At 48.3% G+C, this 15167-nt stretch overlaps 1 protein-coding gene across 1 annotated transcript in view; it reads left to right on the plus strand.

The window, feature by feature from the left end:
* Positions 1–15167, plus strand: part of LOC117357250 (histone-lysine N-methyltransferase 2D-like) — a 468534-nt gene that overhangs the window by 182806 nt on the left and 270561 nt on the right. Inside the window, 5 exon segments of the mRNA XM_033937621.1 lie at positions 2849–2968; positions 3789–3873; positions 4268–4491; positions 14809–14882; positions 14992–15042. Coding sequence (XP_033793512.1) covers positions 2849–2968; positions 3789–3873; positions 4268–4491; positions 14809–14882; positions 14992–15042 — 554 coding nt within the window.

The following is a 15167-nucleotide window of genomic DNA, read 5'->3' on the forward strand; positions in this document are numbered from 1 at the left end:
AGCACCTCATTGGCCCACCTTTAGTTTCTTGTTTCATGAGAGGCTTCACTAACCTTAGGTCTCCTCTACGAATGCCTCCACCATCATGGAATCTCAATGTAGTCTTGGATGAGTTGATGAGGGTTTTCTTTCAAAAACGAAGCTGGCAAGAGTGAAAAATAACTAAAATCAAATCAGGAAAAATCCAAAATGGCCACTGAGGCCCTGTTTTGACTAAAAATAGCCTGGGAAAACCACAGAACCCTCCAAAACAGAGATTTTAAGATTTTAGGGGTAGAGGGGTATAGGACATGCAGGGAAACCACCTAAACCCCCTTTTTAAAGACCCCCCCAAAATCTCTAATTCAAGCTGTTAGCTTATTTTCACAGAAACATGTGATGACAGTAAACTGCAACTTTTTTTCTCACTGTGCTAAGAGAGAACTGCAAGCAGAGCTGAACATAGCTTACAGGGAGATTCTTTTCCTCAGTCGACTGGAAATCTGGATTTCAAGTCTTCTGACTGCCTCACCGACCTGACCACCACAGCTGGAGACCTCCACCACCCGTGGACATGTCGCAGAAATGCTTGGTGGAGGAACGCAGTCTGGTTCCGATCCCAGTCATGCCTCCACAGAACCGCTCAGCCTGCACTCCACCTAACTAGCGGACGAACCTGATGACTCAGGTCCACCTTGATCCACTCAGGGCTTTTGATCCATGTGCCCAGGGCTCCCACCGCCTGCCTTCCAGGTGCTGAGATCTTGAAGCCATCTGCTTATTCCTGCCGGGGCTATTCTTCAGCAGTTGCTTCACAGCAAGCCGAAGTCCACAGTGGTGGCCTGTGCGAAGGTTTGGAGGTGTTACTAGGCAGGTTGACCCTTCTCTTCCATTGATTCCTCAGGTCCTGGAGTTTCTGCAAGATGGCCTGAAGAAAGGTCTAGTACAGATTGCTGGGCTTTTGTGTATGGGCCTTCTTTCCCTGAGGGGCTCATTGGAAGTCCATCCAGATGTGGTTCATTTTCTGTAGGGAGTGTTGTGGCTAAGGCCTCTCCTGCGCCTTCCCTGTCCAATCTGGAACCTTAATCTGTTTCTTTTCTCTCTTGCTTGCCCTCCATATGAGCCTCTTAAGCAGGCGTCACTGATGGATCTCACGCTCAAAGACGGTCTTCCTGGTGACTGTTACCTTAGCCTTCAGGGTTTCGGAGCTGCAGGCCCTCTCCTGCAGGGATCCTTTCCTGTGTATTCTGGATTCCATGGTGATGCTGCATAGTGTTTTTCTTTCTTCTGAAAGTGGTTTCCGCTTTTGTGAATCATGGTGATGCTGCATAGTGTTTTTCTTTCTTCTGAAAGTGGTTTCCGCTTTTGTGAATCCTGCTTTTGCTTCCTCTGGTTTGCGGGAGCAGGACAGAGTGTTGCGGTCCTTGGATGTGCGCAGAAGTTTATTGCAGTATCTGGAGGTCACCAACAAGTTTCACCTCTCTGACCACCTGTTTGTCTTGGCGTGTCTTGCCCGCAGAGGGAAGCCAGCTTCTTACGGTTACCATTTCCAGGTAGATTCTCATGGCCATTTCCGCGGCTTATGTGGCGGCCAGAAAGAGGCTCCCCCTCGGGGTCCAGGCTCCTTCAACCAGAGGTATTTTCCTCCTTGGGCAGAGTTGTTGGCTGTTTCTCTGGATGAGATTTGCAGGCCGCTACCTGATCCTCTTTGCATACATTCACCAAGTTTTACAGGATCAATATGGCATCCAAGCAGGTTGCTGCTTTTGATGCCTCTGTGTTGGCAGCAGGCTCATCAGTCCCACCCTGAATTTTCGGGATTGCTCTGTTACTTTCCACTGGTCCTGTAATAAAGTGGGATTGTACAAGAACGAAAGATTAGGTTCTTACCTCTGCTAATCTTCTTCCTTGTAAATCCACATTTTATTTCGGGAACCCGCCCTATACTTGCTGATTCGCAGATTGTCTGCCTTTACAAATACAGATAAGTTGCATTTCTGTTCAGATTTTCTTAGAGTGCAATCAGAATGGGGTTAGCACTCAGTTTGGGGGGTCCCCAGTTAAGGCACCCTCTTCTGTCAGACTCCTATGTACCAGATGCAGGCAATGTTTATTATACCAAATATTCCATGCAGTTGAAAATACCACCTTATAACAAACCAGGGGACCTGACACGGTCCGTCTTTCGGAAAACATTCCTTCCTCAGAGGTCCATGGTTGCTAAGGTATAAAGTAAACCGCAATAAAAAGTATAAAACAGTCGTCTGTAAGGTATCCTTCTCCACTTAGAGTGTGCGACGCAAAACTAGTAAAATAGTAAAAAGTTTTTATTTATAAGAAATATGAAAGTATCTAGGAATGCAGATGTCCGTTAGGCATAATCATGAGTGGAAAAAACTAAATTTATTCTTATCCAGTGTTAATTCATCAACAACATCTTTAAAATCTGTAAATATGCTTATGATTTTTTTGCTCTCTCTCTCTTTAACCCCTGCTTTTACGGAGCCATGCTAGGAATTCTATGAGCATTGGAGCTAATACTGCCATGACTGGCAATAATAAAAATGCCTATTGCAGCTTCATTAAAGGGGGGGGGCCTAGATTTATTATTGTTCATTTGTTCATCTTTTTCATGTTTTGTCATTTTCTTTGCTGAATACAGTTTTTCTTATGTATTTCAAAAATTTTCAATAAAAATTATTTTTAAAATGAACATTTATCCCACCCCCTTTTATCAAGCCATGCTGTCAAGCAGCGCAAGCTAAATGCTGAGCCACCCATAGGAACAGAATGGGCAGCTCAGCAGCATGGCTTGATAAAAAGAGAGATTAGTTGGTAAAGATTATTTTCCTCCTATTTTTAACTGCAGCAAGTTCGTTAGAAACCAAGGTACCTACTGCTGCCAACACAGTCTCCAGTGTGGAGGAGAAAGCTACTCTCATACCACGTGAGGACATTAGCTCTGATATGGATAAAGGTGATTCCCGTGGTAAGTGTCCATTTATCTAGAAGGTACTATCTGAGTGGTAGTGGGACTAGTTTTGCAATGGTAATTTGATGTAGTGATTTGTTTGAATGTGCTCAGATGTGTGGAAGCTGGACTGACATTGATGGAATTAGTTTAGCAGGTGATATTGGTGAGGTGACAAGTTGCAAGTTTATTGACTTTCTTTACCGCTTTCTCACTTAAAAAGGAATATAAGCGGCTTTCAATGTTAAAAATCAAAAGAATAATTAGGAAAGGAAATACAATAATAAAATAGGACAGCCCCTTCTCAAAACTACCCAAAGGACAGACAGCCATAAATAGACCTTTATCAAAAACAATTCATTGCTCCTTCCCAAAGCCACCCAAAGGAAAAACTATAACTATATTGTATCAATTAAAAACAATTGATGACAAAAAAATAAATGATGATGCTTTGAAGTGGAATAATGACTGGATTGGTATTAAGTGAGTCAGCATGGCAACTGAATTGATGTAGCTCAGATAATGATGGCTGTATTAGTACATTTTAGGTAATGTGGCTGATTTGGGGTAAAATAATTGTAACTAGTTTTGTATTGGATGGGTGAAATGGTGCCTAATTTGACAGGATGGCATGTTGACTGAGCAGTATAAATTAGATGAAGTTCCATAGCAGGTGGATTACCTGAAGAAGCGACAGCAGTGTGTGCAATGTGTTCAGTTTCTTCATTTGTGCAGTATAGGATGTGATGTGAGTTAGTGATATAGGGTTTGGGGATTGAAAAGACTACTTGTCGTGCCATCTCAGTACAAATGCTAGTTTGGGGTTTGTCTTTCATAGGTGCTGTTCCTCTGAGATCTCTTCCCTCTGCCATTTCTGTTGAGCCTTGTCAAGGGGTTGGTCAGCCACACTTTGTGGAAAGCAGGTAAGTATGAGCCTAGGCACTATCAGCGTTGTGTAAGAAAGGAAAATGTTTATGGTCAGACTACTATGACAGAAAAGATTTTATTTATTATGTTTTGCCCTACGTGTACTAAAGACTGTGGAAATAGGGGAGAAGGGATGAGAGGCTGCTCACTCTGATAATGGGGTGGTATTTTGTGAAGATTATTGAGACATCCTTGTGATTTTTTTGTGATAGGTGGAACTTGTTTTCTAGGAGTGCAGTAGCTCTGCCTGGGCCTGACATGTTTTCCATGTTACAAATCTATCCTAGATGCTGTTTCTAATCAGAATGGTGGTTTTCCATCTCATTTTCCCTTGTTAAAGGAACAGATTTCAATTTTTATTCCCCTCCTCTTTTATCCACTTCCCATCAGGGACCGAAGTGGGTTCTTTAGCCCTGAGCATTGTGAGATGGACAGTCCCTGGACCACACCATCAACACCTACTACACCAACAGAAGGGGAGGGAGAAGGACTCTCTTATAATCAACGGAGTCTACAACGCTGGGAGAAAGATGAGGAATTGGGAGAACTATCAACCATCTCACCTGTTCTCTATGCCAACATGAATTTCCCCAACCTGAAGCAGGATTACCCAGGTGAGCAATATTAACATATTGCATGGAGGAGGTTGCTTAGTAGTTAGAGCTGTTGCCTCAGCACCTTGAGGTTGCGAGTTCAATCCCAGCCTGCTCCTTGTGACTAGGCAAATCACTTAACACTACTTTGCCCTAGGTAACAAAGTTAGAATGACATGGTGAAAGGTTCTCGCATCAAATAGTGGTTAGTCCGCGGGAATGGGAAAAATATGGCTGTTTATGGCAGGAACGGGAACAAGGCCTTCTACTACCCCGTAGGAGCAGTAAACAATCCAAAAAAATAGTATCAAGATCAGCGCGGCAACACCCCCCTCTCCCGAAGGCTCAGCATCTACTCCCCAGCTCCCCTTGCGCCTTCCTTACCCAAATGAGTCAGCTGCTCCACCCTGAAAAATCTTCAGAGGCTTGCTCCAAGACCTTCGTTCAGCCAACGAGCCTATCCTTGATGTAACCTCCGGTTTTGCAAAACTGGATGTTACATCAAGGATGGGCGCATCGGCTAAGCGAAGGCCTTGGAGTAGGCCTCTGAAGATTTTTCAGCATGGCGATAGTTTTAACTGAAGGAATCAGGCACACCAATGTTGAAAAATCTTCAGAGGCCTGTTCGAGGCCTTCCTTTAGCCAACGAGCCCCTCTTTGATATAACTTATGGTTTTGTGAAACTGGAAGTTACATCAAGGAAGGGTTCGTCGGCTAAAGGAAGGCCTTGGAACAGGCCTCTGAAGATTTTTTGGCATGGCACATCTGGCTTGTTCGGGTAGTAGGTGCGAGGGGAGCTGGGGAGGAGGTGCTGACCGGTGGGGGGGGGGTGATGTTGCCTGCTGCTATTGCTGTACTTGAGGGGGGAGGGGTGCTGGCAGGCTGGCTGGCTCCAGAGCTGGAGCTGAAGGATCGTGCTGGATGTGGACTGGGGGAAGAGAGGTGTTGGACCTATTTTTTTTTTTTTTTTTGGGGGGGGGTTAAGTTGAGGCTGGAGGGGAAGGGAAGGGAGAGAGGTACTAGACTTATGTAGAGAGTAACTGGAGCTGAAAGGAAGAGAGGTGCTAGGCCTAAAGCTGGGAACTGGAGGGAAGGGATTGATATTGGATTTGTGGGTCAGAGCTGTAGCTTGAGAGAAGGAAGAGAGGTTCTGGATTCTTGGGTAGTGTTGAGAGAGGCTGGAGGGAAAGATAAGCTAGGTGTTTAATTCATGGGAGAAGTGCTGAGGGAACGGAGAGAGGTGCTAGACCTGCAGGGAGGAGGAGAGGGAAGGGAAAGAAATGCTGAACCTAGGGGATGAAGGGAGTGAAATATTAACACAATGGAGGGGTGGAGGGAGGGAGGAAAGAGAGGGTGAGAGACACTTTGGTGTAAGGGAGTAAGAGGGGAGAAGCTGGACACAGGGAGATATAAGAAAAGAGGGGAGATGGTGGGCATGAATGGGAGCATAGGGACAGGGACACAAAGGGGAACACTGCATGGGGGTGGTATATTGGCACAGTCAGTGGGGCAATGCCAGACATAGGATGGTATATGGACACACAAGATGGCTAGATGTGAGGGAGAAGAGGAGCGCAGAAGAGAAATGTTGGACTTTGGGGGGTGCTTAGGAACACAAAGGATTGACACTGGACACGGAGGGGATAGGGACACAGAATAGTGTTGATGATGAAGGCAGGGAGATGAGCACAGGGGAAATATCAGAAAGGGGAGTATAGGAGACAGAAGTGAGATGCTGAACATGCACAGAGATGGAAGATGAATGGTGAGCATGGAGAAAGAAGACATGTCAAATGATCAGGAGACCTGGCAAGTGAGTTAAGAGTAGACAGAAGGAAACAGAAACCAGAACCTGAGACCAATGTGATGTGAAGAATAAAATGACAGACAACAAAAGGTAGGAAAAAATAATTTTATTTTCTATTTTGTGATTAGAATATATCAGATTTAAAGTACATATCTTGCTAGAGCTGGTGTTAGACATAACAGGACCAAAAAGCCCAGGCCGTGCTTCTTTAGCTTCCAGCTGGCTTAGGGCTTTCTGACCAGGGAGCAGTTGCCCTAGTTGCACTCCCCTTTGTGTCATTCTGTACTAATTTGACTTCAGTTTTCTCAATAGTGGAGAAGGATATTTGTGAGAGTGTGGAGAGGGGAGATAGGGGTTTTGTTCCTTGCTCTGTATTATTTGTGACTTATAAAATGACACTTGTTCAGAAAATTGTTTATTTTTATACTTTAATAAAATAAGTTCAATATAAAGTCATAACTATTTGAGGCTTGTGCGGAGAGGATCAGATGTTTTATGGGATGGGGATGGGGCAGGGATGGGGACCAATTTCATGGGGATGTGAACAAATTTTCCCCACATCATTCTCTAGATGACATGTGTGAAACACAAGGCCCGCGGACTGAATTCGGCCCGCCTGGCCTTTTTATGTGGCCCTCGGCAATGTTCCCGATCTTCTCCTTTGAGCCCAGCATGTCCTCCCCTCTGCGCCGGTCTGACGCTGCCAAGCTGGAAAGTCCGCCTGCCTCGGCAGTGCTGTTCGTGGCTCGCCCTCCGTCCACCTGGATGGAAACAGGAAGTTGCGCGTCATTGGAGACAAACCGTGGCAGGCAAAAAGCAGGAGGAGGAGCCACGCACAGCACTCTAGAATCGCTGAGGCTGGCAAATTCCCCGGCCCGGCAGCTACATTGGACCAGCGTCGGAGGGAAAGGCACGACAGGCTGTGAAGAGAGCGAGATGAAGGGAGGCAGGTTGGACCTGGGGTAGTGTGGAGAAAGAGGGAGAATCGTTGGGAAGAGAAAGGGAGAAATGGTGGACCTGGGGGGGAGGGTGGGACGCAGACAGACAGGGGGAGAGATGGGATGGGGGCAGTTGGGAAGAGAAAGGGAGAAAAGTTGAATCTGGAGATGGAAGGGGATGGAAAAATGTTAGGCCTGGAGGTGGAAGGGAGAGAGAGATGCAGCATCTCTTTTTTTTTGTTTGTTTTCTTCCATCTCATTGCTCAGTATCAAGGGGGGAGAGAAGAAGAACAACAGAAAAGAGACAGAGCAAAATGTTGGACCAAGAGGAGAGAGGAGGAGAGATAGAAGGAAATAGGAGGCTGGGAAAGGAGTGAGATGGGAAATGGGAGAGCTGCAGAATAAGAGAAGATGGAAAATTGATAGGTAGCTGAAAATTTAAAAAGGAAAAGAATGAGAAAGAGGGCAAGATTTGAGTGGACAGAGGCAGAAAAGAAAAAAGGAGAAAAGTTGAAAGGAAAAAAATCAATATGTTGGAGACAGGGACTGGAGCAAGAGAGAAGAGAAAAAAAAGTACAGCAGACACTGGAAAGAAAATTAGAAGATAGACAAAATCAGAAAGAGAAACTAGGACCAAAAGCAAAACGACCAGACAACAAAAGGTAGAAAAAATAATTTTATTTTCTATTTTGTGATTACAATATGTCAGATTTGAAATATGTATCCTGCCAGAGCTGGTGTTAGACAGCAAGCATGAACTAGGACCTAAAAGAAAGGAAAAGTCTTTTATTTATTTATTTTGTAGCCAGTGTGGGGTTGGAGAGGTTGCATCCCTATACTTCTACTAAGACTTACCCCCCTTCTTTGCTGGTGCGCAGCGTGGGTTTTGGTGCCGTCTCTGGCAATTGATCCAGTGCTCACAGAAATACTGTGAGCATCGGAGCCGCCACCGGCGCTGGGGCCCACACTGTGCGTCAGCAAAGGAGGGGGCAAGTATCTTAATAAAAAATCTGGCCCACGACTTAGCCTGTATTTTAGATTTTGGCCCCTTATGTGATTTGGGTTTGACACCCCTGCTCTAGATTGTGAGCCTGCCGGGATGGATAGGGAAAATAAGAGTACCTGATTAATATTTAGTGCAGTGTATCACAAACTGTATGCCGGGGCACACTAGTTTGCCTCCTGAGATTTCAGGTGTGCCATGAGATGCTGGGGACGAGTAGAGGTGCCAGTTGACTGCCTAAAGCAGGGGTCCCCAAAGTCCCTCCTTGAGGGCCGAATCCAGTCAGGTTTTCAGGATTTCCACAATGAATATGCTTGAGATCTATGTGCATGCACTGCTTTCAATGCATATTCATTGGGGAAATCCTGAAAACCCAACTGGATTCGGCCCTCAAGGAGGGACTTTGGGGACCCCTGGCCTAAAGGATGTGCCTCTCGTCGCAAGAGGCACATCCAGTAGGCAAGCAGCTGGCGCCTCTCCTCTCCACATATCTTCTCTTCCATAGCAAAGCAGCAGATGAATCCAGAGACTAGTGGGTATAGCTCACATCGACCAGCAGGTGGAGATAGAGAACTGATTAACAGTTGGCCTTAAAGCCTGGTGTTCCTCCTGTTGATTCAGTTTTGCTCTATCTCCCAGCAGGGGTTGAGCTAACTCTCTAGCTCCTGGATTCTGGCTGCTGCCGGATAGATTGGTGTTCTTTTGGATTCCTCTGTTGAGACTAGCTCTCTTCAGTAGGTCAGGGGTGCCTGGCTGAGCGGTGCCGGCTTTGGGAGGTACACCTGGGCCCTCCCAGGTCCCTTCTCCCACCCTCCCCTCGATTGATTGAGGGGTTTCTTGAGTCGCTGCAGGAGTGCTTTCTTTCTTTCTTCATTCCAGTATAAAAAAAAAAAAAAAGGGGCCGTCTTCCTGCTTGTGCTGAGCCGTGCCGTGTTTGAATCGCTTCCAGTACACTTACCAACTGTGACCTGGCTTCTGGTAGAGCGGACGAAAATTTGGGTGAGTAAGTTTACTTACTCGTTTGTAGTGGTTCTTTGTCCGCGTTCCCAGGTGCCGGGGTAGTTGGTGGGCGGAGTCGGCGTTCGGCGGCATTACTCCGCGTGTGAAAAAAAAAAAAAAAAAGTTTTTGTTTGGGTGCTGGAACGAGGTATGGCTACGGAGGCTGGTCAGCGGTGTTCGTGCTGTGGGAAGCGCAGAACACTGTCGGGCTTTTGCTCTGCCGGGTGTATTGAACACACCGGCAGACGATGCTTTTCTGCAGGCATGTGATGTGGCCAATTTCCCGTGTAAGGGTAGGCTCGATCGATGTCCCCGCCGCTCGAGGTCGACTCGGGGTTGCTGCAGGGCTCTTCCACGGTTGAGGGGAGTTCGGCGGCGGTGGGTGGAGTCAGGAGCGCTGGAAGAGGGCGCGGTCCCGCTCCCCGGCACGGAAGGGCGGTTTAGCGTCCCTTCAGTTGGGCTCATTTTCTCCTGAATTTGTGATGCTGTTGCACCGGGCATTTATGTTACAGGGCTCGCAGCCTGCCCAGCCGGTGCCTGTGGCCGGTCCGTCCATTCCTGTGCCCTCTACCTCTGCTGGGTTGAGTGGTGATAATGCCAGACCCACTGCGGGTGCGATGGTGTCGCAGGTAGCAAAGAAACGCAGACTCGCGACCGCGGACGCGGAGGATAATTTGCCAATGTCCCCTTTTTCTCTTCCTGAGTCTTTGGAGGAAGGTGAGGTCTTAGATTGGGAAGCAGAGGATCCCCCGGGTAGGGAAGTGGATGACCCTTCCGCTCTCCGTCTGTTTCATAGAGAATAACTTTCTTCCTTAATTTCAAAGGCCTTGCAGAGTTTGAATATCTCTCAGGAAGATACTAAAGTGTCAGGTAACCCCCTGATGGCAGGAACGCATAGGCCGCCTAAGTCCTTTCCGGTGCATGAAGCCATGCAAGAACTGTTCTCGGCGCAATGGGTTACGCCGGAATCCAGTCTAAGAGTTGCAAAGGCCATGCGGCTCTTGTATCCGGTTGACCCGACCGAACTCGAGAAGTTTAGGTTGCCCAGGGTGGACGCATTGGTGGCAGCGGTAACTAAGAAGACTACCTTACCGGTGGAAGGGGGAGTTACGCTAAAGGATGCACAGGATAGAAAGATTGAGTCTTCACTGAAAATGTCCTTTGAAGTGGCTGCGGTTTCCTTACAGGCCGCAATCTGCAGCTCTTATGCGGCGCGAGCGTGTCTGCAGTGGTCGCAAGGGATGGCGGATAATTTAATGGAGTCCGGGGGTGCGGTCCCTTCGGAACTGGCTGATTTGGAGTCAGGTTTGGCTTATTTAGCAGACTCCTTATATGATATTATTCGGGCTTCTGCGAAGCAGATGTCTCTTTCGGTGGTGTCTCGCAGGTCTTTATGGCTCCGTCATTGGGTGGCAGATGCTGCATCCAAGCTTCGGCTTGTGAAACTCCCTTTTAAAGGGGGTTTATTGTTTGGGGAAGATTTAGATAGATTGGTGAAGGATTTTGGGGATACCAAAACACAGCGTTTACCGGAAGATAGGGTTAGGCCCCCTGTGAAATCCTCATCGTCTAGACCTCGCTTCCGGGATGTTAGGAGATACAGGTCCGGTAAACCATTCCTCAGATCCGCATCTGGTTCTTTCCCTTCTTCGAGACCTTGGTTTCAGCAGAGAAATTCCTTTCGTACGGCGAAAACCTCTTCAGGTCAGCCAGCGCGGGCCGCGGCAAGTCGCGCTCCACAATGACGGGGTCTTGGCTCCCTCCGCCTTTCCCTTAGGGGGACGGCTGTCGGCGTACTGGGCGGAGTGGGCCAAGATCACGTCAGATCAGTGGGTTTTAGACATTATTCACGAAGGGTACAAGTTGGAGTTCGCCTCTCCCGTCGTAGATTCTTTCTTGGTTTCCCCGTGCAATGGGGCGGCCAAGGGAGACTCGGTACGCATGACTCTTCAGGGGCTGCTAGATCTGGGGGCGGTGGTACCGGTGCCCCCGGAAGAGGTAGGCCGCGGGATATATTCCCTTTACTTCATTGTACCAAAGAAGGGTGGGTCGTTCAGACCGGTGCTGGATCTCAAAGGGGTCAACAGATTTCTCAGTGTTCGCCATTTCCGGATGGAAACGGTTCGCTCGGTTATTGCGGCTGTAAGACCGGGAGAGTTCCTCACGTCCCTCGATCTCAAGGAGGCGTACCTCCATATCCCGATCTGGCCTCCGCACCAGCGGTATCTGCGGTTTGCGATTCTCGGCCAGCATTATCAATTTCGGGCAATGCCCTTTGGCCTGGCAACGGCTCCCCGCACCTTTTCCAAAGTGATGGTGGTGGTAGCAGCTTTTCTACGCAAGGAAGGGATTCGGGTACACCCTTACTTAGACGACTGGTTGTCCAGACAGGAGAGTTTAGCGGTAACTCAGAGAGTAATCTCTCTCCTGCAGTCGTTGGGGTGGATCGTCAACTTTCTCAAGAGTTTTCTATCCCCGTCGCAGTCCTTGGTGCATCTGGGGGTCAGGTTCGACACTGCTCTGGGGAAAGTGTTTCTACCCCGAGACCGGGGAGAGAAATTGCAGGCTCAGATTCGCCTACTTCTCGGGGCGCCCAGACCTCGGGTTTGGGATTATGTACAGGTTCTAGGCTCCATGGTGGCGACTCTGGAGGTGGTCCCCTGGGCTCGGGGCCACATGAGGCCCTTGCAACAGTCTCTTCTCTCTCGCTGGTCCCCAGCATCTCTGGACTACAATTTGCGTCTCCAATGGAGTCCTCGGGCGGCTCGCAGCATGCAGTGGTAGGCTACACGAGTTGCATCTTATGGCGAGGCATGCCGTTGGCTACGCCGGACTAGGTGGTGGTGACAACGGATGCCAGTCTGCTGGGCTGGGGGGCCCAGTGTCTGCAGGCTTCAGTGCAGGGGGTGTGGTCCTTAGAGGAGGCCCAGTGGTCCATCAATTTGCTGGAATTAAAGGCGATCAGACTGGCGCTGCGGGCTTTTCAGGCCCTGGTTCAGGACAGGCCGACCAGGATCTTTTCGGACAGTGTCACGGCGGTGGCATATATCAATCGTCAGGGGGGCACCCGGAGTCCGCAGTTGGCCGAAGAGGCAAGGAGGCTGTTTCGGTGGGCAGAGGTGCATGTTCCGTTTCTGTCGGCGGCACACATCGCAGGTCACGAAAACGTGCAAGCGGACTTCCTCAGCAGAAATCTGCTAGATCGGGCGAGTGGGAGTTGTCTGCTCGAGCTTTCGACCTGCTAGTCCGTCGTTGGGGGCTGCCAGTGATGGATCTCATGGCCTCATCCCGCAATGCGAAGTTGCCCTCGGTTCTTCAGCAGACGCAAGGAGAAGGGATCGGAGGGGGTGGACGCGTTAGCTCTCCCGTGGCCTCCAAATTCCCTTCTGTACGTGTTCCCGCCTTGGCCCATGATAGGTCGGGTGTTACAACGCATCTCTCTCTTTCAGGGCAGGGTGATCCTGGTGGCTCCGGATTGGCCACGTCGGCCGTGGTACGCGGATCTGATTCAGCTTTCAGTAGGCGACCGGTTAACGTTCAAGGTAACTCCAGACTTACTAACTCAGGGTCCAATCTTGATGGAAGATCCGGCCCGATTTGGGCTTTACGGCCTGGCTATTGAGCGGTCGAGGCTGAAAAAGAAGGGCTACTCAGAACAGGTTATTGCACGCTACTTCAAGCTAAGAAAATTTCGACTTCTGCCTCGTATGCGAGAGTCTGGAGATTTTTGATGCATGCTGTGGACGACAGGGGATTGCGCCCTTCCATGCATCTCTGCCGGCTATTCTGGCTTTTCTGCAGGAGGGCGTGGCGAAAGGGATAGCCTATAACTCTTTAAAGGTTCAGGTGGCGGCCATTGCCTGTTACAGGGGCCGGGTTGTCTCGCTCATCGCTCGCTTCACAGCCGGACGTAGTCCGTTTCCTCAAGGGGGTTCACCATATCCGCCCATCCGGTAAAGCGAATTTGTCCAACATGGAATCTTAAACATCGTCCTTGGTAGTTGCAGGGGGCACCTTTTGAGCCCCTGTCAGCGGCAACATTGAAGGATGTCACGTTGAAAACAGTGTTTTTGGTGGCGATGGCTTCGGCGAGGCGAGCTGTCGGGAACTACAGGCGCTTTCTTGCAGAGAACCCTTTTTAAGTTTTCGGAAACTGAGGTTGTCGGTGCGAACGGTGCCGTCCTTCCTGCCTAAGGTTATTTCGTCATTCCATGTGAACCAGAGTTTGTATCCTGCCATCCTTCCCGAAAGGAGATTGGGGAAAACGATTTTCGTCTTTACGTCTACTGGATGTACGACGCATGCTTCTCCATTATTTGGGGGTGACGAACGATTTTCGTCGGTCGGACCATCTCTTCGTGTTGTTCGCAGGCAAAAACAAGGGGATGGCGGCGTCTAAAGCGTCCATTGCTCGTTGGGTCAAAGAAACTATTGCTTCGGCTTATCTGTTGACAGGGAAGAAGGTACCCGGATCACCTTCATGCGCATTCCACTCGGGCATTGGCTACGTCGTGGGCGGAGTCCGGTGGGATGTCTTTGGAGGAAATTTGCCGGGCGGCCACGTGGTCGTCTGGGAATACCTTTTCGAAGCATTACCGTTTAGACGTAGCGGCCCGTTCGGAGGCAAGTTTTGGCGCTGCAGTGCTGGCGGATGGCGGCATTGGCGTCCCACCCGGTTTGAGTTTGCTTTGCTACATCCCACTAGTCTCTGGATTCATCTGCTGCTTTGCTATGGAAGGTAAAATTATGGTTTTACCTGTTAATTTTTCTTTCCTTTAGAAGCAGCAGATGAATCCAGAGCCCCTCCCCAAGTGCACTGTCTGTTTGTAGGTTGTTTGTTTGTTTGTTCAGTTGGGGTATGGTTGGTAATTGTATTATTTCATTTCTGAGTGGCACATTTTCTACTGGAATGAAGTTTTGTGGATGCTCATTCTCCTTTCGGGATGCTTGGGCAAAGTGCATAACTGAATCAACAGGAGGAACACCAGGCTTTAAGGCCAACTGTTAATCTCCACCTGCTGGTCGATGTGAGCTATACCCACTAGTCTCTGGATTCATCTGCTGCTTCTAAAGGAAAGAAAATTAACAGGTAAGACCATAATTTTACCTTCCAGCACCCCCTCCCCCCCACTGGCAGCTCAGGGCCCGTCTAGAGGGCTTTCGCGCATGCGCAAATGTCAATGTGATGATATCATGCATGTGCATGACATCATTACGTCGACATCCACACACTTCCGAATGTGTCAAGCTGCAGCAACTACATTTAGTGTGCTGCAGTTTGACAAAGTTTGCGAGACTGATTTAGTGAATTGTAAACTGCTTTGGGTGAATCTCTTCATGAAAAAGGCGGTTAATAAATAATAAATAATGACTAACTCAACTCAAAATTTGTTAATAGAATTCCCAGCTTTGTTGGACCTTGGTTCAGATGTGTGAGGAGATGCAGAATATTTTGTTGCCAAAGACAGTGGTGATGATGAATGGAGGCTTATTCTTTTTATGAAAGCACTTTTAATGGATTTTCTTTCTTTTGCCCTTCATCATCATCATCATCATAGCACAAACCTTTACTGTCTTACTCTTCCTTCTAGATTGGTCCACTCGATGCAAACAGATTATGAAGCTGTGGCGTAAGGTCCCTGCCACAGACAAAGCTCCTTATCTGGTGAGGCTGCTGCTAATATATTGTACTCTTGGAACTTATGGTTTTTTAAATTTATGAGCTCAGAGAGAAACCCTTCTAATTTGTTATATTGTTTTTTAATCTGTTGTAGCAAAAAGCCAAAGATAATCGAGCAGCACATCGTATCAGCAAGGTGCAAAAGGTACATGAGTGGGAGCTACATCTCAGCCTGCGCTTCCTGCTGACTTCATCTGTGTGTAATAGCTTATCTGTGCTTGCTGCTGACTACTTTGTCTGATATTTTTTCACTATTTTATATTTTATTTT

Source organism: Geotrypetes seraphini, chromosome 3, assembly GCF_902459505.1.
Source record: "Geotrypetes seraphini chromosome 3, aGeoSer1.1, whole genome shotgun sequence".
In the NCBI taxonomy this organism is placed as follows: Eukaryota; Metazoa; Chordata; class Amphibia; order Gymnophiona; family Dermophiidae; genus Geotrypetes; species Geotrypetes seraphini.